At 47.7% G+C, this 25,568-nt stretch overlaps 1 protein-coding gene across 4 annotated transcripts in view; it reads right to left on the bottom strand.

Annotated features, from left to right (window-relative positions):
• Window positions 1-25,568, bottom strand: part of LOC104516725 (casein kinase I) — an 83,981-nt gene that overhangs the window by 21,173 nt on the left and 37,240 nt on the right. For all 4 annotated transcript variants that reach the window (XM_010161155.1, XM_010161154.1, XM_010161156.1 and 1 more), the window contains one exon: window positions 6,588-6,739. In XM_010161155.1, the coding sequence (XP_010159457.1) occupies window positions 6,588-6,739 (152 nt within the window). The remainder of the gene's footprint in view (window positions 1-6,587; window positions 6,740-25,568) is intronic.

Here is a 25,568-nt window from a genome sequence, read left to right as displayed (position 1 = left end):
GACACGCCAGATTCTCCATGGAGCGGGATTTTTGGGCAGGCAGAAGCCTTATGATCCTCAGCGCTGACTAAAAATAATAATTAATCTCATCGGTTGTCAACTAGGATATTGCTGGGATATCTTTCAGGCTTTGACTAACTTTGTTCTGGCAGTACAACTGAGACGGGAAGGTAAAAGGGCAGGAACCCCACTTCCACGGCGACAGAGGGCCATTTCCTGTCTAAGAACGCGCCTCATTCAGATGTTCATCATTAATACTGCTTTTGAAACTAAGAACACTGCAGGTGGAGTGTGAATAGGTCACCAAGCAGCTCTCCTTTGCCCTCCTAACTTAATAGATGATTCCAATTGGAAATAACTCACAATGCCATTGAATTTATTCTCCTTTTTAGGTTTTAAATGAAAACGTGAATTCCCATGTATGGCTGCCCTGGTCTGCAGGACACTTCTTGGGAAAGGCCACTGGAATCTCCCCCAGCTGCATGCAGGCACGCAACACTTCAAAACTGTTGCAAAGCTCTGGCAACCTCCAAATTTTGCACTAACGAGCCTCAGTCCGCAGAGGTCACTGCTGCACTGTTGCGGGGGACCTCACAGCGTGCTGCTATGGGATTCGGGCAACACCTAAGGTGGGAGCCACTGGCTGGTTACCCCCCGCTCCAGGGAGCTCCCCACAGGGTGTCCCAGTTCTTGAGCAGTTCTGCACTGGGTTGATGCTGGCAGGACAGCTCCGCACCTCCGGCACGGGGCAGGCCGGAGCACCAATCACCGAATCGCCAAGCCAGCTCTCCCCCAGCCCAGCAGTAACCCCGGGTCAGTCCTTCCAGCCCCCCTCACCTCCACCACAAGCACTGCTGGGCTGAGAGACCCCGACTGCTCCTTGGATCCAGACACATTCTCAGCTGGCAAAGCCACATCTCCCTACAGATGTTGGATCCACACCTGGCTGAAAGCTCCACACACATGCAATCACTCCATCCTGCTCCCAGCAGTTTAGCAGATACCTTATTTTTAAGGAAAACCTGTTGCATTTTCCACCACTCGGAAAGAAGGAACAGGCAGGAGGGGGCAGCACTCCTTAGAAAATAAACAACGCTGTACCGGGAGGGCAGCAGACAGGAAAAAATGGACTACAGGTGAATCGATCTTAAAAAATAGGACTTGCTCAAAGGCTTTTCAAAGAAGGTAACGGCACACGTTGCTGCTCCCCTCCCCTCTAAGCAGCCATTTATTTCAATGTGCCGAGCAAATGGGTTTCACAGCTAACAGCCATTATTCCTAATCAATTATAGGATGATGCAGAGCAGAGCTCACGCTCTGCACTTCAGCCATTCTTCACGCTTTGAATCACCTACAGGACACAGCCGCAGGTTGGAAGACAAAAAGGTGTGTCAGGAGGCAATTCAAATGAAGATGCAACCCTTAAAACTGGAACAAAGCGTTTCCTCGCCTCTCCGTACATAATAAGCATTCAAACAGAGCCTGGCTGGCTTGTTTGGTTTGTCCCTGCTACCAGAGGAGCTCAGTTGTTATGGCCAACGGAGATTACACAACCTGAAAAAAAAAGCTTATTTTTGTTCCTTAAAAATTCACAGCAAGTTGCATTGGCCGGGACAGCAACTTGGGCAGTTGAGATGTCAGATGACCCGAAGCAGCACTTAGAGACACTTATTTACCTGCCTTTTTTGCTTCCACCACACACACACAGAGACGCTGTTGGGTCTTTTATTTTCCTCTTTATTTACTTCCAGCTGCCCGGATGCTTCCTGACGTACTGCCAGAGAGACACACACAGCCCACGACAGCTGACAGACGCTCTCCACGTCAGACAGATGTTCCCTGCGGTAACCTCCACGCTTTATTCACCCTGACACGACACTCGCCCTGCCCGTGGCTGTGAGCGACGGGGAGCTGGTGACCCTGCGCTGCATCCCAGGCTTGCCGCCCCGGAAGAAACGAGGCGTGCCGGTGCGGCGCAACCTCGGCCTCCTCAAACCCATGGCACAGCTGAGGGAGAGGAGAAGTGCTGCTCCCACTCCAGAAACGTGCTGGGTGCAGAGACGCGGTGCCCGCTCCTCTGTGTTTGAACTACAGGCTCTGATGTCTGCGCATTAATTCTTCTACAGACAGAGAAACCACTGCAAGGAGCCGGGACTAACGGCTGGAATTGCTCTGACGCTGGAAAAAGTGACTGCGAAGCAGTGTTAACATCTGCTCCGTGATTTTAACAGCAGTAAGAACAGACTGGCATTTTATCACAGGGCACGATGGGAGACTGCTTGTGAATTAAAGCAGGATTTCCATGGCCACAGCTGGCTGAGACCATCTTCAGAGCCACAGATCTCCACTGCACATGTCAGAGAAACCCCTCGGAAGGGGAAGCATCCCCTAGCACGCAGCAGGACCCCTGTGCCACGGCTGAGAAATCAGAGGATATTTGTGACATTGAACCAAACGCCAAAGAAACCCATGCTTTTATCTTCCGTTCTCCTGCCAAGGAAGCAAGTGTAATAAACCCTCTTCCCTTGGAAAGGTAATTCTTAAGGATCTGATCTCAATGGGAATCCCAATCTCTAGATTCTCCTGATAAATTTGAGCCCTTCTTCCACACATCACCTGCTTGAATATAGATCATATCAGCAGAGATAAAAATTCCTCCTGTTTCAAGGCTGTTTTAGAGTCTCTTACACAAGACAACTTTGATGGTCACTCCTCAAAATATTTTTCACCATGACTTGGTCCAGACCGCAGCCAGAAGTTTTTGCACGGTGCCTGGCACAGTGGACCTTGTCTCTGAGAGCAAGCGCTCACAGCGAGGGTGAAAATAACATTTACTCCTGACAAAACTGAGTTGTCAGTGAGCATCGCACAGGTTGGACTTGGCCAAGAGTGAATAAAAAAACCCCATTCTCCCCCAGCCCAAACACCAAGTCAGCTCTGCAAAGCCCTAAGATGATTTCAGATTTATGGGCTTTAGGGACTGACGTTAGTTTTTCATTGCCAAGCTTTGCTTCGTTCAGGAACGACTACCACCTGATCTGTGCAGCTGCACGTGGAGGGTGGAGGAAGCAGTTCCAGTTTGACGCTCGTAGCAGAGCAATGCGAAGTATTGGAGAGGCCCAAGTTACAGCAGTAACAGACCTGGAAAACTTCCACCGGGGAAGCAAAACAGACTCCTTCAATGCAGGTTTTCACTGAGAGGTATGAAGCGGTGTCTCAGACCCAAAGAGTTTCTGATTCACCTCAAGCTGTGTTCGGTAAGCTGCTACCACAGCTCTGACCACGACGCACGCTTTCCAGAAGAACACGCAAGCCTAGTGACAAACCTGAGGGCTGTGTGGCTCATCCCCATGCCGAGGCAGACCTTCCTACTTCTCATCTGAAAAGGTTCCAAATCAGGCTCTCCTTGAAGATTCATTATTGTCCAGTCTCTATCTCCCTCAGCCAGGAGCGTCTTCTTGACGTAAACCCATGTTTAAATTCTCCCATAATCAGAAGCGTCTCTCCTTAAGACAACGATGATAGATTTGTTTCTCCCAGAGGGCTTCTCTTTCTTCTAACATCTGTAGAGTTAAGGGATCCACCCCAGTCCCGAGATGCTGCTACCTGTCAAGCTAAGTAAGACCAGCCAAGCATGTATGCCTATTACAAACATCTCCCAGGGATGCCTCTGGTTAAAAACTGACCACCAGACACAAAAAGATCAAGTGCCACAACACCGCATCCAAAGTTCCTGCCCAGTTCAGCACGCAGCACGCGTGTGTCAGAGATGGGCGGCGGCAGGGGTCAGGCTTCAGGAGGGAGAGGCGGGAGAAGGCAGCTAAATGGGACCCTGAAAGCAGCAGGTGGCTGCTGTCGGGCTGAGCCTGCAGCAGGCCGTGGCAGGGAACCACGCCAACAGCAGAGAAAGGATGGAATAATCCTAAAGACGTGGGGATCATTACATGCAAGTGAGGGGAGGGGTCAAAGGGGTGGACACCACATCCCACTAGCTCAGAGCACCCCGGTTGCTATGCTGTTGCTCCAACAAGTGCCAAGAAATCCACGGCAGACACTTCCTTCCTTCCACTCCGGAGAAGATGAAGCCCGAGGCAGGAGAAGCAATGCAATGGTGACTCCCAGCATGGGGGTCATCTCCTGGGAGCTCCCTGACCTCCATGCTGCAGAGGGGCCTCCCAGATAATTAGTATTGTTTTACCCTTGAGTCATATTCCTGGCTTAAAAAAAAAGTAATTTGATGACATTTTGGTGAGAACTGAACCAGAGAAGCAGTTTTCTGCAACATGCTCACTCCCTACATCAGGGCAGGGTGCTCCTCTCTGCTGTCGGGTGGTCTCGGGCCATTCACCTTTTTGGAAGTCTCACCTGGATATCAGGCTTTGTTAGCAGGGATGTCAAGCACCAGAGGAGCGAAACACTGCTTGTGCAACGCACTGGATTCTGGCAGTGAAGCCTCACGTCCCCTCACGCCTGCAGTTAGAATTGCAGCAGCTTAAGCAGGCTTGGCTGGTCAAAAGCAAGAGCAAAACATAATTTACGGCGGCGAACCCATTGAATCCGACAGTCCAACTTCCCTTCTCTGATGTGTCTCTCACTCTAGAGCGTGACACAGTGACTGCAATGATTTAGTGTAGGAACTAAGATAAATCTAACACATTTTCCCCCAAAGCCTGGGGGCGGAAGGGTTTTCATTCCAGTTGAGCAGTGCCAGCCTCTTCAAAAGACACGTCTTTGAGGGCCAGGTGAGCCAGGAAACCTCCCAGGGAAAGCGATGGGGCACACCTGAAGATGCTAACTCTGCCTCCTTAAATGCATACACTGCAAGCTGGTAACTCGTGTAATCTTCCTGAGAAGACTGGAAAGATCCCCATGGAAGAAGGAGCAGCACTGCCTGCTCCCTCTGGAGACCCTCAACTCCTCCACTGCTTTGGTGTCCCCCTGCATCACCCCAAGCATCTGTTTTTCAAACTGATACCAGCGTCTAGACGAGTTGGCAGGCCAGCGAGGTCACAAGATCAGCAGATGATGCCAGTGAAGACTGTCCAAATACAGAGCTAATCTGCAGCCCTAGGGCTTGGCAAAAGACAGACGGACACTGCCGTGAGCATCTTGATGTCCCCTGCGGTCACATGGGAATAAACGTACATCTTTACCTCTTACATCTTTACAGCCCAAAGGTCATACAAGCTATAGCCGGGGCTTTGCCATCTGTTGCCTCTTGATTTAATCAAAACCAACACTATAAATTGGTTTTGCGCTGATGAAGGAACACTCAAAGCCAACAACACTAGACTGCCCAGCCATAGGAAGACAACTTCATGAACCCAATACCAGGCAGGTGCTGTTCAAACTTCTGCATCCGTGACCTCAATTTTCCATTTGAGATTTTACTGTGGCAAACTTCAGTTTATTTAGAAAGGATTATGATCCTCACTCCCTCACCATCTTCTCTTTCCTTCAACACTTCCACCCACCGGTCCATTAACGTGAATACACCGTTCCACCTCTGCTGTGCCACTTGGGTATCTGCACACCACAGGTTGAAAACCAGAAAGCCAAACTGAAATGGTAACGAAAGACTGGCCCTACCAACTTGTGGAATTTCACTCGCCACGTTTAGTATCTTCAGTTTCACGGCGTCCACTTTTAATGCAAACACAAATCCAAGCTACCACTTCCAGCTTGGTGAAAGCTTTCCTTTTCAGCCAAATCAGGAGCTCTGGGATGCTGCCTATAGATCTATTATTTTCCAACTGTTAGTCATTTAAACCCCTTGGCCAATTTTAACCAAACCTGACCAGGGCGGAGACTGCGAATGCTGGTAGTTTGGCTAAGGACAGCTCAGCTCCCATTGCTCTGAGAGGTTTCAGTCTACGAGCAGCCTGGTAGCACCAAACCAGTAAAACTGGTAGGTGTGGGAGGGTGCTGTGCTCCCTGTGTCCCAGGGAGTAGGTAAGAAATGAGATGTTCTAGGAGATGTCCAAACAGGGGGAGGGAGCTGGGGTAGATACTGGGGAAGGGGCGTGTAGGGGACACAGGGCACAGGTCCATAGGTATCCAGCCTCACTGGCTGTGCTATGCAAGGAGCAAGTTTGCTCACAAGCATTACTTGACCTGTGCTTCATAAAGAAGGGCTTTCCTCAAACCTGAGCAGCTTTCCGAGAAAGATGGAGACACTTTTTACCAAGGCCTGTAGGGACATGAAAGGGGCAACGTTTTTAAACTGAAATGTAGGTTGGACATAAGTAAGAAATTCTTCACGATGAGGGTGGTGAGACACCGGCACCGGCTGCCCAGAGAAGCTGTGGATGCCCCGTGACTGGGTGTGTTCAGGGTCAGCCTGGACGGGGCTTTGAGCAACCTGCTGTAGTGAAAGATGTCCCTGCCCATGGCAGGGGGGTGGGACTAGATCTTTGACGGTCCCTCTCAACTCAAACCAGTCTGTGATTCTACAACAGAAGGAGATTTTCTCTCCAACCAACAGACAGCCCTGAACCTCACCCACCCTTCAGCTAGCCCAGGACTGACATAAACCCGAGCTGGCATCGTGGGGGCTGCGGGGCTCAGCCCTGCCCGCTGTTACTCACCAGTTGGATGGCTATCATTAATACCGTCTTCAAAGTGAACGTCCTATCACAGAGGTCAAATAAATCTTCCAAGCTGGGACCAAGCAGCTCTAGTACCATGGCGTTGTACTTTCCACACGGCCCGAAGTAATACACCTGGGGAAGCCCTTCAGCTGGAAGAATATGAAAAGAAATCAGTCAACAGGACAACGTTAATACCCTTTCTCCTGCATGTAAATTTTTTGCTGGGCAGATCCTTTATTTTTACTTCTCGAGTGTCCTTTCTGTTTGATCTTGCCCAGCAAACAAATAAGCTTCAGCACGCACTGTGAATGAACTGAGGGCCGGATCAGCGCAGGCTTTGCTCAGCTACACCCTTGAATAGACAAATGGATTTCAAAGCAATAACACAACCACATGAAAGCGTCTCATTTTGGCAGCTGAAACGCTTGGACTTAGGGAACAAGACATGGAGTTCCCTATGCTACACTAAACACCAGGCAGAGTACAACCCCAAATGTGGGCTGGCACTTGTCTGAGCAGTTAGGAAGATGACAGCCCTTGCAGAAAATGAGGCACGTCTGAAAAAACGGCTGCTCTCCAACCGAGATAATACCTAGCTGTCGTTTTCAGCACAACCTTACACAAAGTTTACTCTTATTATACTCATGAGAAAGGTAAAAAAAAAATTCCTTTAAAAAAAGAGCAAAGATTTACATTCTGACCCATCCCCATGTAAAAATAAGCAATCATCGTCTCTAAGCATATGTGCAAACCGTTTTGCTGTGAGCTGCACACAAAACTCTCAACACCCAACCCAGTAGGAGCCAGAGCCTACCCTTCCCACCCAACAGCTCAGCAACAGATTTCTCAGCAAGAGTACGCAATATTTACACTCAGCTGACAGTGCCTTTTTGCGTGGATTAGCTTTCTGAAAGGCACCAGAAGAAAAGGGAAGAAAACCTGCTTCAGTGTCTGAGCACTCACTGAGCTGCACAGGGCTCCTTGAATCACCTTTTAGTCAAAAATTAACATCATATCAGCCCGTACAGGGAGGAATTCAGTGCAGGGCTAACTGCAAATCTTTCTAATGAGTATCCAGCCCTCCCGGCATCAGTATCAAGCTGCGTCATGTAGAAAAACTGCATTCCCGCTCTACATCTCATAAGCAGTTCCAAAACACAACGGAAGGGATTTTGTTTTGAAATACGGGGTTTTGTCCTATGTCAAAACAGCATCTTTGCTCGAATACACAAAACACGGCATCCTGCTATTCGGTGTAAAGGCTGGGCACGGGACGGGGAGCACTACTGTGTACTCATCCTTTTTCCCCAAAATGACAGAGAGATCTGTAAATTATACAGCACGGGGCCTGACAGCATGGTGACCATAAATGCTGTGGCACGTTTTAAGTAAACGTATACACGCACCTATAGCTACGTAAGAGATCAATATTAAAAATAGCGAAAAACCTCATGAATTCAAACCCCAGAACTGAATCGCTTGTGTCGCTGCACTGATCTGTACGTGCTCCGTAGCCCAGCGCAGGTCAGTGCAGCAGAACAGGGAACGGCTAAGGCTGGAGTGGCACCAACACAGTCACTTTATGTCCCACTGGAGATTTCGGAAAGCCTCGTTAATCTGTCCGACAGCACTCATCAACTTGCCAACATACAATAAGTGCAGCACGGAGATTACTACAGCTTAAATATCACAGAACTTATGCTCCCGTGTATTACTCAAAAAGAACAAAATGCAGCTCGCCAAAGATTACCATGAGATGGTTTTAATCGCATTAATTCCCATGCTTGGGGAATCATAGTAGGTATCAGTCATCAGGACGCACTAATGAGATATTACAGGGTATTGCAGGAATTCCCAGTCTAACCGGAGTTTTGTGTCCTACGTAAAACGTTTACCCAACCTGGTCTTGGGAGGCTACTGCTCCTAACAGAGCTTTGTGTTTTAGGAAGCACGAACAGCAATTAAAGCCCTCCAAGAAAACAGGATGGCTTGATGCAGAAGCAATTCGGAAAGCGGAACAATGATGGGACATGACCCAGGCAGCTCCAAAACATTTTCAAATAGTCCCAAACCAACATGACTGATGATTTCGTGCCATCAGCTTAGTGCCGAAGGCTTGAATAATTGCAACGGCTCTTGAAGTAACTCATGGTGAGCCCTTGAGTTTTTAGTGAGATCTGATGAGGTCTTACCTACGTTACCTCTAATACCAAGATGATAATTTCTATTTTTTGAAGAACAGAATAATAGAATAACAGAATATTCTGTGGAAACTTTAAAACTAAGACCACTATAAATTCAAGATATATATACAGTGAGTACTTCTACCACAGTTTTCACATGAGGATAATGGTCTTGAAAAGTGCAAATCAGGAAGGAAACCACTTGGATTAGGAGTGTGCTAATTAAGGTATACGGGAGAGTAAAATTGAAGAGAGGCTCTTAGGGAAGGCAAAGAATCCCATTCCCAGAGCAAGAGGAAAAGAGTAAATTTACAGCCTTATTTGGTGAAGAGAGAGAGCATTGCAATTAAAATTAAATCCCCACTGGACATAAGAACCAGGAAGATAAACTGCAGTTAGGCCCAAAAGATGGAGATTTCACGTAGAAACGGAAGCAACACAACTATTTGGCGCTCTTTGGGGTTTTAGCTTTACCCACTCGAAGCCTTATGAGCCAAGAGTACCCCACGACCTCGGAGTCCCCTTCTCAGCTTTAAACCTCAGGAAGGCTCTGCAGTAGGTGGGAGCTCCTGCAAGGTGAAGCTGTAGCGGAGAACATTAAAAAAAGCATCCTAAGTGCCAGCCTACAGAAGACATTATTAGTTTCAGGCATATTTTTAGGGTTCGATTTTTTTCTGAGGGTTTGCAGCAGTGACGCTGCCAGCTCTGCAGTCAAGGGCTCACCTCTTCCCTTTGCTGGAGTAAAAATGCTGTAACGTATATCTCGTTTTCAGGCCCAGGCTGCATCATACACACAGCCTAGACCCACAGGAGCATCGCTGACAGCCCTTCGGAGCCCCCCAGCCCAAGCCAGGGCTCCTCAGCTCCACACTGCTTACTGGAATGAAGCGATGAGGGACACAGGGCAACGCACCCTCAGCTTACTCAGTCGCAACTCAACGTTTAGGTTGATAAGAGAAGTTGTATGGTTGATGCAAATATTAAGGCTTGATGCCTGCAGGATCCAAGCAGGCAGACGCAGCTAGATGATTTCAGGGTGCTTCTCTGCAAACTTGAGATGCAGGCATCTCTGGACCCATTCTTCTTATGAACAGTAAAAAGGGGCAGCCTAAAAAAACATACGTAACATTTTATTTAATCGCAGCCCATCTGCATAATTCAGGACGCAGCGCGGCTCTATTTCGGCAACTAGCAACATGCCCTGGTCCCACCGCGTGCGTCCGTTGCCACGGTGAACCACAAGAACTCCACAAACATCACCAGTCGATCTGCAAATACTTAAGAAGGATGTTGCCAACAAAAGGGATTGATTGAAGAAAAATGTATCTTTTGTCTGGGCAGTCAAATTTGAGGTTTTTAATAGCAAGCAATTGTGTCGGAAGAGGACTGAGAAGGTCAAACAAAGCCACAATGCTGTAAAAGTCTGTCCTAGACGAGCAGTTCTGGATTCAAAGAGTGCAGGATAAAAAGCCACGGGCAGAACAGAGGTCTCCTCTTGAGGATTCAAAGGCACAACTCAACACTTGAAATACAAACCATGAGCAGTTTAATGCAATTAATGTATGAAATAACATCTAAACAATTAATTTCTCCAAGGCATTATACACGACCAACGTATTAAGGCAAGAAAATCTAGGCATGATGTGTGCAGGTTCTCCTTTGTAAAAAAAGCAGCCCGTTTCTGCTTGCAGCAGCGCTCACGGTAAGCATCTGATTTTGCTTAGCGGCTTCAGTCTTGCTGCTGAGTGATTTGGCCTGACTATATGTAAAAGGCCCCGCTCCACCCTTGCTCTCGTGGAAAGTTTATCACCCCAATAAACACAGACTGATCGCTGCACTGGAATCCACAGGCAAATTCTGCTATTTCAGCAGTGCGATGACTTGGAAAAAATTCAAGCTGAGCACAGCAAAAGCCTAGCATAGCATTTTGGAGATTAAAGCATCGCGGCTGGAACGAGAGCAAATGCAGACATCAAAGCTGAAAACTCAGACTTCGCTCCACCGCGCTCCCGTGCAGCCACGTGACCCTGGCTTTGGGTTTCCTGAGATGCTACAACTAACTGCTCCTGCGGCCTGCCTCCAAAAGGGACCGTCCCATCCCCACCCCACCCTCACCCATCCCGCCGCCTACCTGCGCTCACGTGGCCAAGGAGTATGTTGGATCAACCCTCGGAAAAACTGTTAGTGTTTGCTTAGCTTGAATGAAAGAGTGGGAACATAACACACAGCAGGACCAGTGCTCTTGGAGAGGGCGTCATTTGAGCTGGATTAACACCAAGGAACTACACCTTTCAGCAAATTTCCACCTCAAGATCAAGCATCCTGGCTGATTCAAGTAGCGCTGCCTTGCTGCCACACGCTTTACAGCACGACTAACAGCCCTAATAACTCGTCAGCCATCCAGCATACTCCAACAAGCCACGTTAGTCCAGGCTTCAGACCCACAAGTCATACAGACAGTCCAAAGCCATTTCCAGGACAGGTTATGAAATGACAACTGGCAGAGAGATGCCAATCAAAGGTTATGCCCAAGGGAAATCGGATTTTGCAGCGTCTGCCCCACGTGGAAAAGCGGAAACCATCTGCCGCGGCAGAGAATGTGTACTGATGCTCTGTATATGAGCATCATGAGAGGCTATGAATAAACCTTGTGCAACAGCGAGCAGCCCAAAATACACCCAAGAAGAGACGAGGTAGCGAGTGCAGGAAGCGACACGTGGCACCTGCGTCCGCGGAGGCGCAGAAGCCAAGGCCCCGTACATCAAATGTCCAGGAGACAAGTGCAACGTGTGAAAAGTGAACGACACGGGTAGCTTCTGAATCACCTATGGTTTTTGGTCCCGTGGGAAACTGGTTTCCACCACCCTTCAGTATGGTGTGGCCAAATAAAGAGAAGCTGACATCTATTTCAAGCAGTACAGAAGAATTTTGTAGCCTCTCTTCACGTAGGCTTCAAAGCTGAGCTCTATCGCAGAGGGGAGACACCCCCAGGAACCCCAGATTAGATACCCAATGACAGAAGGGGGGGGAGCAACCCAACGCCGAACAAACGGCTGATACTCAGAGCAAAATCACACTCTACACGAGCAGCGAGAACGATTCTTCTAGAAACGGATGCAAAAACACGACAGCAGCACAAAAAGTTCTGCACCGTTTTAGAGCAGCACTGATGAATGGGACATAGATTGTCACAAAATTCTCATTCAGAGCAGAAGGTTTATTTTTACAAATCGCAGAACACAAAATCACACGATAAACAGCATAAATAGCAACTGTGCGAGAGCTGAACCTCTATAGCTAAAATTAAACATGTTCCAAACAAATTAAACAAATTGCTTTAGAGTAGTCAACCCATTTAAGCTGATTACACTAATGAGGATCTACCCCTCTCTTAATTTTCAAATCGGAATAAAATCCTGGCTGAAACAGAAGCTTTGCTATCAGCGCTGATTGGGCCAAGATCTCATCTTTTAACCTCTTAAAACACGCCCTGTGATAGTGGGTTTAAATCTACCCAAATACGTTGGTTAATGGGTTACGTCTATGAGCTGGGATTACAAAGTTTTGTTCTGAGCTTCAGGTTCTGAATGATCTGCCTCAAAAACAGAAAGAGGGAAGAAAAGTTAAGATTGGAATAAAGTTAGCCTAAAGGTCTTTCAAATATTTGATTGCACATTTTTCAGAGATGTCTTAATTCAAAGCTGGAAAGCAAAAGCTTTTCAGTGCAGCCCTTCACCTTCAACCATAACTGGAGGAGTTTGGGGAAGGACAGAGACAGTGAGTGATTGACAATATTTTCCCATTTGTTCTAAGAAAACACCCAGTAGTTGAGATGCAAAGGAAAATGAGCAGAAAATGCCATTTCTGACTCTAGCACTAACTCACTTGCAGCTGCGTTGCATGTAGGAAAGGGGGTGATGCCGGAGGGTCCGCCACAATCTTACCAATTGCTCCAAGACTTTAGTGAACAGGGTGAAGAGCAACTGGACCTGTCCAGAGCATCTGGCAGCGTCCCACCGTCTCCCGCCTGCTTCCCTGCGATGCCGCCTGGCAGGCAGCTGGGTCACCGTCCGTGCTGGCTCCTCGGGGAGAAGAGGCACTCAGCAGAGCATCACTTAGCAAGCCCCAGCTGCTCCTCTCCCTTGCCCACGGCCCAAGGAAAGCAGCAGAGAGGTAGCCACCTCCTCAGACTTCCACTGGCCGTCGTGCCGGCTGTCTCTGCTCCCAGCCCCTTTTATTCTAGATATCTCCTCTTTAACTGCTCACCCTCTTCCAGATGGCACCTCAGCAGCCCTTTTACAGCGTCATTATGAGCTCCCCGTATTCACACTCCCCCCGAACATCCTCCTGCTTTGGTTGCTCCAACTGCTGCCAGACGCTCGGCTCTCCGCCGCCAGCCCTTCACATCTTTTTCCTGCTTCGGCTGGGCAGTGAATCACCTCCCTTCGAGCAAACGCTCAGCGCTCCCACCCAGCAGGAGTAGCTGCCGCACGACTTTCTGCTTAAGCCCGTCGGTGGCCGAGAAGGGTGCAGGGCTGCTGCAAGAGGGAGAAGAGGCAGAGCAACGCGCTTCCCCTGCCCTCGGATGTGGAAGAGGCACAGCTCACTGAACCCAAGAGGTGCTTGGGAATAAAGCAAAGGAGAATGTCACGAGCCGGATCAATACCTTCTCCCCTGCAGAGCAAGCAGAGTGCTTAATGGGAAGAGCTGACACTCAGTACACCACGGTGCAACAGTTGTGTACAGTCCATGAGCAGACAGAGCTACTCTCATCTCCAATGAGTCTGCAAATGAAGCGTGGCTTCCACGCTGACTCCAAGCCTCCAGCTTCACTCCAGAAACCCAGCATATTTTGTGCACCTTCGCAGGGTACGCAGGAGATATTGAATCCCTGCTGTGCTTTGAGTAGCTTATTAGTATTTGAAACTACAAAAAAAAAAAAGGTATGAGAAAAGGAACAGAAGAGAAACAGACATGGGAAGGACAGAAGGAAGAACATATTTGTTCTTGCTGCTGGTAAAAGTCCAAAGGATTTGATTTTTACTTCAGTTGCAGAAAAACAATTTTCACGATCATTGTGTTATTAAAACAGGGTGACATTTCATTTTCCTTGAGTTGTACAAGCTGGTTTCCTGATAATCATGTGTTGACTCGATTAAACAACTCTTCACATACACAAAGAAAGAAACCGTTTCAGAGAGGGTACCAAGAGGAAGTTCACGTTTGTATTCATAAAACCCAAGAAAGATTGGGAGGAGAATTAGCCCCAGCTGGAAAGGTTAAGCCGCAGGAAGACTTTCCAAATCTGGGAAATTTACCCAGAAACACCCATTCAGAGGCAGTTTTTTAGCTGTAGCAAGTAAGGTACAGTCAAATGAAATTGTTTCAATTCTTGAACAAGACAAAAGGATAAAGAACAACACAATAAATTGCTTTTTTGGCAAGTTTCGGGAGACTGAATTCACATTTCTAGGGCTCAAGGGAAATGACTGCACTCAAATCTCTATATAACTGCTGGATTTTATCACACACTGGAACAGGCTGCCCAGGGAGATGGTGGAGTCACCATCCCTGGATGTGTTTAAGAGACGGGTGGATGAGGTGCTGAGAGATATGGTTTAGTGGTGGACAGATACGGTTGGACTGGATGATCTCTAAGGTCTTTGCCAACCTAGTGATTCTATGATTCTATACCAATATACCCTTTGCAACGATCCACTGACAACGGCAGCTGGCACCTAAGACACCACCTTAAGAGAAGGACCAAAACAGTGTATCGTTTTAGAAGAGTTATTTTAAACCACCCCAAAAAGTTCTAGCTTAATTAACTACCTTTTCCCACACCTGTGACCCAAGGACAAAGCCAGATCATAGCCAGGACAGCCAACTTGGTTCTGCTGGTTCATGCCAAAGAGGAATTGTTTCCTCTTCGGTTTTCCTTGGCTGCGCAGTTCTTGCACTGGGTCAGCTCTACCTGCTGAAAGGGAATTAAGCAGCAGGTTGCAGCTCCTTCCTTTTAACCAGGTAACAGAGAAGATGAGTACAGGTATGCTCTGTGATTGCATATTTTCTTTCCTTTGAGCACAAATTATGCATGCTAATTACATAACAGGTATAATCCACAGGATGCTCAAGAAAAACCAACAGCAGATCTTCTCAGTTGCAGAGAGGGCTGAGCAGCACACACATTTAACTCCAGAAGCACTGCCAAGGAAAAGGCTACTTCTTGGCAAATGAAAAATGCTAATCGCTCCTCTGCTGTCCAGAGAAACATTCCGATTCGATCAGAAACATCACCGAGTCCCAGGTGAGCCCGGCGCTGCAGCAGCTCACCTCCACTGGAGATAGAGCTCTTACCACCTCCCTACTTCCTCCCCATCCACAGGCCAAAAACATATAGGGTGAGTTAAGTGACGTTTTAAGCTTACAACGTGCTGGCCAGCTGCATCGCTCCTCTGCTGTCCAGAGAAACATTCCGATTCGATCAGAAACATCACCGAGTCCCAGGTGAGCCCGGCGCTGCAGCAGCTCACCTCCACTGGAGATAGAGCTCTTACCACCTCCCTACTTCCTCCCCATCCACAGGCCAAAAACATATAGGGTGAGTTAAGTGACGTTTTAAGCTTACAACGTGCTGGCCAGCTGCAAAATAGGGTGAAACTGCTGGGATAATGCAGAGGGAATTTGACAGCTTGAATTACAGCTCAGCTGCAACCCACGTCTCTGCGCAGGGACCAGGAGTCGTTCTAGCCAGGACAGCACAGCAACATAAGGCAAAACTGGCACGTACAGGCAGTATTTATCATTGATCCAACGGCATTTGGGTCTTGGATGACAGATCAGATTGGTCCGATTTAGGTGGATAAAGCAAACGGCGGCATCAGACACGCAGCCCCTGCTTTGGGTGCTCAGGAGTCAGATGATGCTCGGCCAGCTGAAGCTGGCCAGACCACGCTGGGACGATCCAGGCGGCGTTTCTGGCAGCACAACCCTACGTGCCATCCCCCAGCCGCACTGAGACCTGCTCGAAAAGCTGGGGGTGCAGCTCGGCCCCACAGCACTCCTGCCTGCTCCTACGGGAGCTCCTGCAATAGCATCAAGCTAAGTGATGGATGCTAAGAGTCCAACACTCACAGTGAGTAAACTCTCTACAAGAAGTGAAGATAATGGCATTCAGCAGTTAACTACTGTAGTTTTTAAGGGAAAAAGAGATTTTTTTAGATTAGTAGGAAAGTGTTACACACACAGTCCTTCCAGCTCGATGGAAAACCTCCCACTCCCTCTTAGCACAGCAGAACCTCCTGCAAAACAGAAGTTCAGAGGCTGCAAATAAGATACTACCTCCAGATACCATCTATTTGTTTTACCTTAAGATAGCTGAGTACAAGCAGACAGGAATGGAGTTTTGAAGGAAAAACCGCCACTTTCAGACAGAAAAACTATGACAAAATTGCAAGCCTCCACCCGGGGCTGAAAAGTTCTTCTGACCTATCCGAATCCATCCTGCCCATTCAGGGGCAGCGTTTATAGCTTATCTTTTAGAGGTGGAGGAGGTTTTTGAATAGGAGGCAGGGCACAGCTCAGAAATGCAAACTCCAAACCCGTTGAATAGCTGGGCTCGAAGGCAGGCAGCCCTACAGACCAGAACTTCACTTGAGTCAAAGCTCCCCAGCACAGCTCAAACGTTTCCCTCTTTAAGGTGAGGAACACCTAAAAAACCTTCAGCATTCATAGGGTGCTTAGGAAGCACAAATATATGAAAGGGATCCCACTAAAACAGACACCCACCTTCCAAAAGGGAATCAGCTTGTTTTGAATCGAGGCAGTAGTCGACCCCTGATGCATCACCCCTCCAGAAAATGATCCGGCTTTTATAGCTCTAGACCTCAATCAGCTGCTAAGTGCAGTGCCCCAGCAGCTTGAAAAATTGTCAAAGAAGGGCTAGGAAAGGGGGACAAGCAGAACAGCAAGGCTAACTGGTTGCTACATGCTTCTTAATTTTTATGGCCCTAATTGCCAAACTGGATTTTCCATTCAACACAAATATAAATTCCAATGTTTATCTTCAAACACCGAGTATTTTCATCTTTTCACTCAAATGGCTGAGGCACTCAAAGTCCCAAGCACAACCTGGGCTGCTAGCAAGCATGAGATGTTTCAGCTCAGGGTCTGCGAGAAAGCACCAGAGCAGCAGAGAGACCTTCACGATTAAATGGCCTGTCCCTCTCCACAAGTCCAGCTGGATCCTTACGGCGGTTGGGCCAGCGGGACAGCACACAACCCGCTTGGAGCAGACACTGCAGTCTGTCAGAAGAACCCAACGAGGCATCAGAGATGACTCAGATGAGACAGCTACAGATTTATGAGCGCCGTTGCGGGGCATGCCAGGCTTCAAGAAAAAGTGTCTGCAGGAAAGGCATTTTTCAGCTTCCCATCATCCTGCCGTTCCCCTCCTCACGCTGCCCAGTGTCACTGGGTTTTGATTTGTGATTACTGCAACGAATACCGGAAGAGTAAGAGATGCATGAGGACTTTTTGAAATATAAAAAGGAAACTGCCCTGATCTCATATTCAAATATTAATGGCCTTACTTTAAAAGCATCTGATAGCTTCCAACTGACAAAGCCTAAATTTAGCCCCAGTCAGTCAAAACTTCTAATGTTAACAGAGATGCTGAAATGTGCACATTCAGGCAGCCCTTCCTAACAAGTGAACTGCCACATGAAAAAAAAAAAAAAACACCAAGTATTTTTAGATAATAAAATATTCTCCAGCTATCAACAGCGATCCAGCTTTGAAAGCAGGCAGGCTTCAACTGGGCGTGTTAAAGTAACCCACTACAGTTTATTTTGCAATTCAACAGCTCTGAAGTTCAAAAGTTTGTTGTCAAAAAAGACTTTATAACGAGGCTGCTGATGACTAAGTGTGAGGGACCTCCACGTGTTGCACTTTGTGTTTAAAAAGGCCGTTTTCAGATGAGTGAAACCACGTCTCCTCCTTGCTGAGGCATCTCAAACCTATCGCCAACGGCGTGTTTCTTTGCCAGATTTGAGAATGAAGGGAGAAGGGGTTTTTTTTGCTGTTAGAAAATTAACCCAACAGCTTAAAATGAGTGCTAGGGTCTTCTGCAGGAACCTGAGGTGGGGAAGTGATTAAACACAAGATGCGATCCAAAGGCGCAAGTTGCTGCCAGTGCCAACGGGTATCGGTTCTGTATCATCTTGTACAGACAAGTCACTTACCAAATACTAACAGTAACCAAACATTCTAAAATATTTCCAAAAATGTCAAAGGAGGAGACTGCAGTGCTCATCCAGAGTGTTGTAGCGTGACAGCTGTGAACAAACCCCCCCATACAACGAAGTAGGGTACAAAATGTGCTTCAGGTGACAGCCCCACACGGCTCCACGCCAGCACAAACCCACTTCGGGGTGCAGAGGGACAATCCCCACCCAACAGCCCTATCCTGCCCCAAACCAGCACTCTGCTGTGGGGTGACCTGTTGGCTCACCTCCCGGCCACAGCAGCGTTTCCATCAGGGTGGCAAACACACGGGTGAGATCGCTGAAGATTAAAGCGACCACAGCAACAGCTAATGCGTACGTTCGCGCTCCTTAATTAACAGGGGTGTAGGCATCTTGCGCTAACCCTCACTTACGTGGCCTCAAGTTACTCCAGCTCCCTTGGGGATACGCGTTAGGCACAGGGAGTTCCTCGTGAAACAGCTGGTATTGGCAGCACGCTCCGCCACGGTGAATTGTTTACCTCCATCCAAGTCTTACCAAAATGACCCCTACCTAATTGCTACGTGAATGACAAGATTATGCAACCGGCACGGAAAGAATTTCTTCGTGAAGGACATCGATACATACCAAGCGTGCAGCAGGTCACGAGCAAAGCAGGAGCAACACAGTGAGAAAAACACGCTCGACGTAGGCAATCCCAAAAAGCTAACTTAATACGCAGTATGGAGTAGCAGACAGCTCAGCTACGCTGAAAAATATACATGCAAATATTGACTAGACTATGTAAAAGGCTCGGTTATTTATACCACCTTCATTTTCCTTGGTCCTACTTCCTGACAAGTAAACAGACTGCTTCACTCCAGCGAGTTGTGCAACAGAAAGAGGTCCAAAAGTAAACACACAGACTCCATAATTCATTAGAGGTGAACTTGTTTACAGAGCAAGAATTCAAACCAAACCACAGAATCCGTCAATATTCTATATGTAACGACATACCCCTCCCTGACTCAGTATATTCTGCTCGTACGCTGTGACTCATCTATTGCGTGGGCTGGGGAGAGCAGAGATCTCTGTTTCCTGGGATTCTCCAGCACATCAGACTCCTCTCCTGCTTCCCACCACGACACCGTAGAGGCTCATCATGTTTGACATCCACTTGCCAATGTCACCTACCCATCCTGGGGATGAGCGCTGGCCACAGCGCTACTGCCTGCAACTCGACGCGTGTTGACACCGGACCGCGCTGAATCACATGTGCCACGGTGGGATTGCGAAGGAGTGGGGGAAGGTGTGACTCATCTGCCAGCTGATATAAAAATAAACTACTACTGAATCAAAAATGCATGACTTCTTCACATTACGCGCACAGGCAGAAGCTGTCACTATGCAGGAACTCGATCATCAGCTCAGCGCAGCCAAAAGAAACCTGAAAATAAGCAGTAATCCATCTTACCTTCCAAAGGCAAAGCTTGCAGGGAAGGCATTGCACATGGCATTAATCAACCACAGGGAAAAGATGCCAGAGATGCTTCGAAAAGTAGGATCAACAACAATCATTCCTGTACATCTACTGTCGATACTTCCCAGGACCACAGTGAATTATTTATTTGTGTGGAAGCACAAGACGAAAGAGCAGTTTCCTGATTGCACGGAGATGTTTTTCAGCCATGGTCATGTCCCGAGGAACTGGGCTCAGAGTGACAGAGTCATGGTCATGCAGCAGCAGGTTCCCTGTTCTCAAGAAAAGGCTCAGAGTTCAGGGGACAAACACACTTTGGGAAAAAAGATCATTAAAGCTTTGCAAGCGTGCATCAATGCAGCAGGCGTGTTTGCCTCAGCTTCTCAGCAAAACAAGGCTTATAGAAAGACATCTTTTTTCTTTTCCACTCCAACCAACATTAGCTGGAGAGATTAAAAAAAGCTTTCAAAGAAAGCTCATCTTCAAGTCTCAGCATTTGGCTATTTGGCTTCCATTTCCATTGGGAGGCTCTGCAGCCACAGACGTGAGCTCCATTGGATGTGACAGCAGCCGGATGAGGAGAGGCATCAGCTTTATGGCTGCACAGGCAGGTGCCCGCAGCATCCAGCCATCCTCCTACAGCATCCAGCCATCCTCCTGCAGCGTGTGAAGTGATGTGGAGAGGCTCTGTTGCCACATCCAGGAGACAGGGCAGCCCAGCGCCCTGGTGCGCAGACAGCTTTTCCACACTTGTCTTCCCTGGAATACAACAGCTTTCTAGAAGCGTTCACGAACGGCGTCTTCGGCTTCCCTTCGGCAAAGGGCTGTTACTTAGCAGACAAGTGGTATGCTAAAGGCACTGAGTAAGGACACAGAGGTTCCTACAGCAGGAAACGCAGCAGTGGCTTAAGTTTAAAAGGCTCCACATATTTAAAATCCATTTAAAACGTTTTCTACCAGGTGTGAGTGCAGTAAGATCCACCTTTCCCTCCACAGGCTCGAGCAGCACTGCACACAGCCCGCACGGCCAGCCCAGGTCCTCATCAGAGCAGTCAGTCAACAGGAGAGGCCGGTATCTCCGTGTGCAACTCAAACCAGCTGGTTGGAAACACCAGCGTATGCAAAAGGATGTGTAGGAGCTGTGGCAGAGTACAGCCCAAAATCCAAATGATGGGATGGGCAGAGATAAAAGCACGGCCATGTATGCCCACATTGCGCACGGGAAAGAGCGGCTCAAGCCAAAGGCTGCTGAAGAGGGAGACACAGACTAGAGAAGATGGCACTGCTTGCTGATAAAGATGAGTTTCCAGTAAAAACTTTGGAAGAGAGGTTTCCTCTGTGAAGGCCGTAGGAGAGCTTAACTTGAAGTAAAGGTGAGAATCTGGAATCAGCATTAAAACATTCTGAAAGTCCTCAACCCAGGTCAATAAATAAAAAGTGTCACAAGACAAAGCCAAGGCAATCACCAAGAGCTTAGTGTGCCACCAGCAGGACCCAGCCACTGATTGTGGCCCAGTGGGCCTGGCAGGGCTCCTGCAAGCTGTGTGAACTACTTTATTCACCCCAAATCAAGTAGGAAGGTCCTGGAATGCTGCTGGGTGAGCAGGGGTGCAGAGTAAAGCACAAGCTTTGCCTTTTGGGACACTGCGCAGGAAACGCAGCCGTCTTGGGAGCTGGGTCTGTTTGACCATGGTCAAAGTAACTCAGTTTTGCTCTGCCAACACCAGCTTCCCCACCCCAAAACTTATGGGGAACATAATGCCAACATCAACCAGCAGTGGGCATGGAGCTCCTCCACCCGCCGTCCTGCAAGCTGTAGGGCCTGGTTAGTGAAGATTTCTTAGGAGGAATAAGCCAAGCCTTTACAAACTTCAAGTACAGGGTACAAATGACACGCTCCAGTGACTGATCCAACACTGGAAACGTGCTGGAGATTTGAACTGGTTCTGGCAGTCCTAGGAGATGTAAACGCATCCAGTCAAGGTGGAGGGGGAGCTCCTCTTGTCCCCAAGGTGTGGAAGCAGCACATTTCAGTAGCTGTACGAAGCCGCAGAGCAAGGGGAAGCTCAACAGCCAAGGAACCAGTCTTGAGGAGGAGAGGAACACCTGGAACAGCCAGGCCTTAGCAACAGAGCAAGACAATTTTGGGGAATTCCCATCACACTTGGGCTTCTTGCCGATAGCTGTGCTGCTCACATCTGCACACAGGTAAGTACTACCCAGCAAGAAAAAAAACCCCAAACCACCACCACACCCTCAATCAGGACTGACTGGGCCACCAACCAGTAAAACAAGAACCTGGGGACAGCCCAGGCCAGGATGCATCTTCTATGTCAGGATGTTCCTGCATGCTCACTTGGATTTTATGACAAAGAGCAACCTTTAAACAGTTAAGTACTACACTGGCATCTTTTGCGATTGATGACAGTAACACCAGTTTGCACAGAGAACGACTAGAACGTTAGAACGACTCCAATTACCTTGGTCAGCAAACCAATAATATCCCAGACTCCCTAAAACTTGAAGAAATTCTCATCCTTTCCTGAGACACCCTATGGACTGACCATCAGGTCTTTGACTCTGTGCCCACAGTTTGCTTTTTTGTTTCGCTGCCTGCATTAAAGCAGTCACACACTATTTTAGGTTATTAAATATTTAATTCCTCAGTGAGACAGTGAAATCAGCAGATGGTCACTGTGCAGCAGGTCCTTGCCTCTTCTTTTCGGGGGGTGTATGTGTGAAAAAAGTTCAAGGAAGAATCATGAAAACCCATTTCATAGAATCATGGAATGGTTTGGGTTGGAAGGGACCTTAAAGATCATCTAGTTCCAACGCCCCTGCCATGGGCAGGGACACCTTCCACTAGACCAGGTTGCTCAAAGCCTCATCCAGCCTGGCCTTGGACACTTCCAGGGAGGGGGCATCCACAGCTTCTCTGGGCAACCTGTCCCAGTGCCTCACCACCCTCTCCAGGAAGAACGTCCTGATATCTAACCTAAACCTCCCCACTTTCAATTTAATCCCGTTACCCCTTGTCCTGTCACTACAGACCCTTGTAAAAAGCCCCCCCCAGCTTCCTTGTAGCCCCTTCAGGTACTGGAAGGTGCTATAAGGTCTCCCCGGACCCTTCCCTTCTCCAGGCTGCACCAGCCCAACTCTCTCAGCCTGTCCCCATAGCAGAGGGGCTCCAGCCCTTCCTATAAGCAAACATCCCTCCATTTAGAGAGGCAAGGTTATACGGGAGCTATTCATTTCTCTTACTACAGGGAGCCATTGAAGCATCAGAGAGCATCAGTTACCTGCAGAAGCACATCAGAGACGTCTATTAGTTGGTTCCTTTTGACACAGGACTATCTGTTAGCTACTTCTGAATCCATTTGGTATACCCACCAGTACTCAGATATTCTGAGAAGCACCAAAAATTACTACATGAATACAGTTTAGATCCCTTTATCAAACTTTTCACCACTCCAGAATCCCTTAATCTAGCGTGAAATACATCTTAAGATGTACAAGACTTAAGAAATCCGGTCCTCTCGGCTAATCCAAGCTGACTAATGATCTTCATCTGAGTCACGTGGCAAACAAAGAAGCTGGTGCTGATGGGAGGGAACAGATGCAAATTTGGTGCCTTGTCAGGTCTTTAAACATCGATGCTGATGGAGCACGTGGCACAGGAAGCCACAGAGTAGCTGCGAAAGGAAGAGGCAGCTATCACACCACTGTGCTGCTTCCTCTGTTCTCGCGGAAACATCTCACACGGAAGCTCATCCCAGGAATTAACTTCTGACAGAGCCCCGAATTATTTGGCTATTTGCTACTCTGTTTAACTACACCGAGGAAACTGCAAAACTAGAATGAATACCTTAAAATACTAAATTCATTAGGTTTTGCTGATGGCAACAGGGGAAGAAGGTGACTGCTACCGACATCCATTCTTCAGGCATTGAACTGAACTAAAATTTTGGGGCAAAATCCTCCCAAAAGTATTCTGTGCAATATACTGCAGGACCAGCCTGCAGTCAGCATTACAGAGGTAGTTACAAATTTCTCTCCAAAAACAGCACTTGTCCTTCTGGTGTGATCGAGCCTTGACGCCTCCTTAGAACACCCATTGGGCTTCTGCAGGGGGTTTGATGCACAAAACCTTTAAGCTCCCGAGTTTGGAGGTTGCACTTCTCAACCTGGCACGCTGCAAGCAAGACATGACCAACCTTTCTGCAGTCTTCAGCACCCAAGGTCATCCCCTTGGAAGGACAAACCAACCCCTTCCAGGATACTCCCAACTTCATGTGGACACATCCAGCCACATAGTAGAGATGAAATAGCTTTGTGTGTGTCAGAGAAGGTATCCTGTGAGAAGGTTCCTACTTGACCCATGGCCAAGTAGGTTGGTCCCTTCCAACCTAAGCTTTCTTATGATTAATATCTGTGAGTAATATACTTGAAAAGTGTTTATTCTGAATATCCAGTAAAAAGGAAACCACCATCAAAACTCTTATTAGGAAAAACCCCACATTTTTCTCCAAATGCTGCAGGTGGTGACAGTTTTGATTTCTTACAGAGACGCTGCTCACTGAGACCATCTGGTTGGACACGCAGCGGAACACGGCAGTGGCACTAACAAGAGGACCACGCTGGTACTGCGGCGTTACAGTAACGCTTTTACTGCTCTCACTTTTTAGGCTAACGGTGGGAGGTTCACCGTCAGCCACGTTATTTGGCAAGATTAATTGGCTAATTTATTGAACAGTATGTCACATGTAACACTACTGTTGTTCTCCTCTGAGTCATACGCACCATGAGTTTGGACACTTTTAGTCTTCACTTGGCAAGTCGACGATAATTCCAACTAACCAGTCTTGCTTACTGGAAGTTCAAGGCTGCCAGTTTGAGCAGGTGAGGTTTTTAAGCAAGGACCATTAAGGAGCCTGGCATTAACACCATCACTGAGAACAGACCCACCTATTTCCCCAAAGTCGGCACATATTTAGCACCGATATGTTTTTTAATTCCCAGCGTGGCACGCACGCACCAAGTTAAGGCTCTCTGGTCCTGGCAGTCTGACTGCACCAAAATTTGTTTTGTTCAGCTTCCAAGTTTCATGGAGAGACCAGAAATGTGGCTCACATCCTCCACCCGAGCTTCTGGCCTATTTCCAGTCATTTCAGCAAAACTGTAGCACAAGAGCTTCTAATGGCATTCAACAGATTATCAGAGCTGGGTTTGCAATGCCCGTGGGACCACACAGAGAGACAAATAAAAGTCATGTTGTTCGCGAGGCTTCTCAACAGTCTCTTGACAAATACTGGCAAAAAGGATTGAGATGACAGTCAGCCCCGCTCTAGAATGAGGCGAAGAGAGATCTTGAAGGCAAGATCTCCATGTCTGATGGCAGCACACTCAGAAATACTTCAATTAGCATGCACAGCATCAGATAAGGCCAAAATGCCCTGCCTGGACAATTAAGCGTTGTAGGACAAAAAGTTCAGATTCATTAGGCACAGGAGAAAACCCATTAAAAACACTTAATCTAGCCAAAATAAAGTCAGGCCCCGAACATTTGTTCAGTTTTAAAATTCCTCAGTAACATCTTTAATGAGTGGTAGAAAGCCGACAGGTGGAGAAAAAGCAAACTGGGATTTATTCATGTGTCATGAGACATATGCGCCGGGGTATCAGAGAGATGGCAAGCGTCAGCAGAACTCAAGTTGGGAGCGAAGAGCAGAATTAAGTGTCTCACTTACTCTGTGGACCTACATTTGATTTATTTACTACACAGGCTTCAGCAGAAATGCCCTAAGTCACAGAAGCATAGGTAACTGGAATTAAAGTGATGACATAAACTGGTCAGGAGTTTTGTGCACAGCATCAGATGCTACTGCCAGAATACAAAATACATAGACAAGAGCATCTTATTTCAGTAGACAAGTCCTGCTTAAAAAAAATAAAACCAGTATTTTAGCATTTCCAATAGTGACAGCTCACTTGGCACCCACATCCCTGATTTTGACTCCTACAAGGAGTAAAGAAGCCAATGGCACCCAATCTCCAGAGGATGTGCTACACAAAATTAACTAAATGGACTTGA

Source organism: Eurypyga helias, unplaced genomic scaffold, assembly GCF_000690775.1.
Source record: "Eurypyga helias isolate BGI_N326 unplaced genomic scaffold, ASM69077v1 scaffold16451, whole genome shotgun sequence".
NCBI lineage: Eukaryota > Metazoa > Chordata > Aves > Eurypygiformes > Eurypygidae > Eurypyga > Eurypyga helias.
This window is presented reverse-complemented; position numbering and strand designations above follow the sequence as displayed.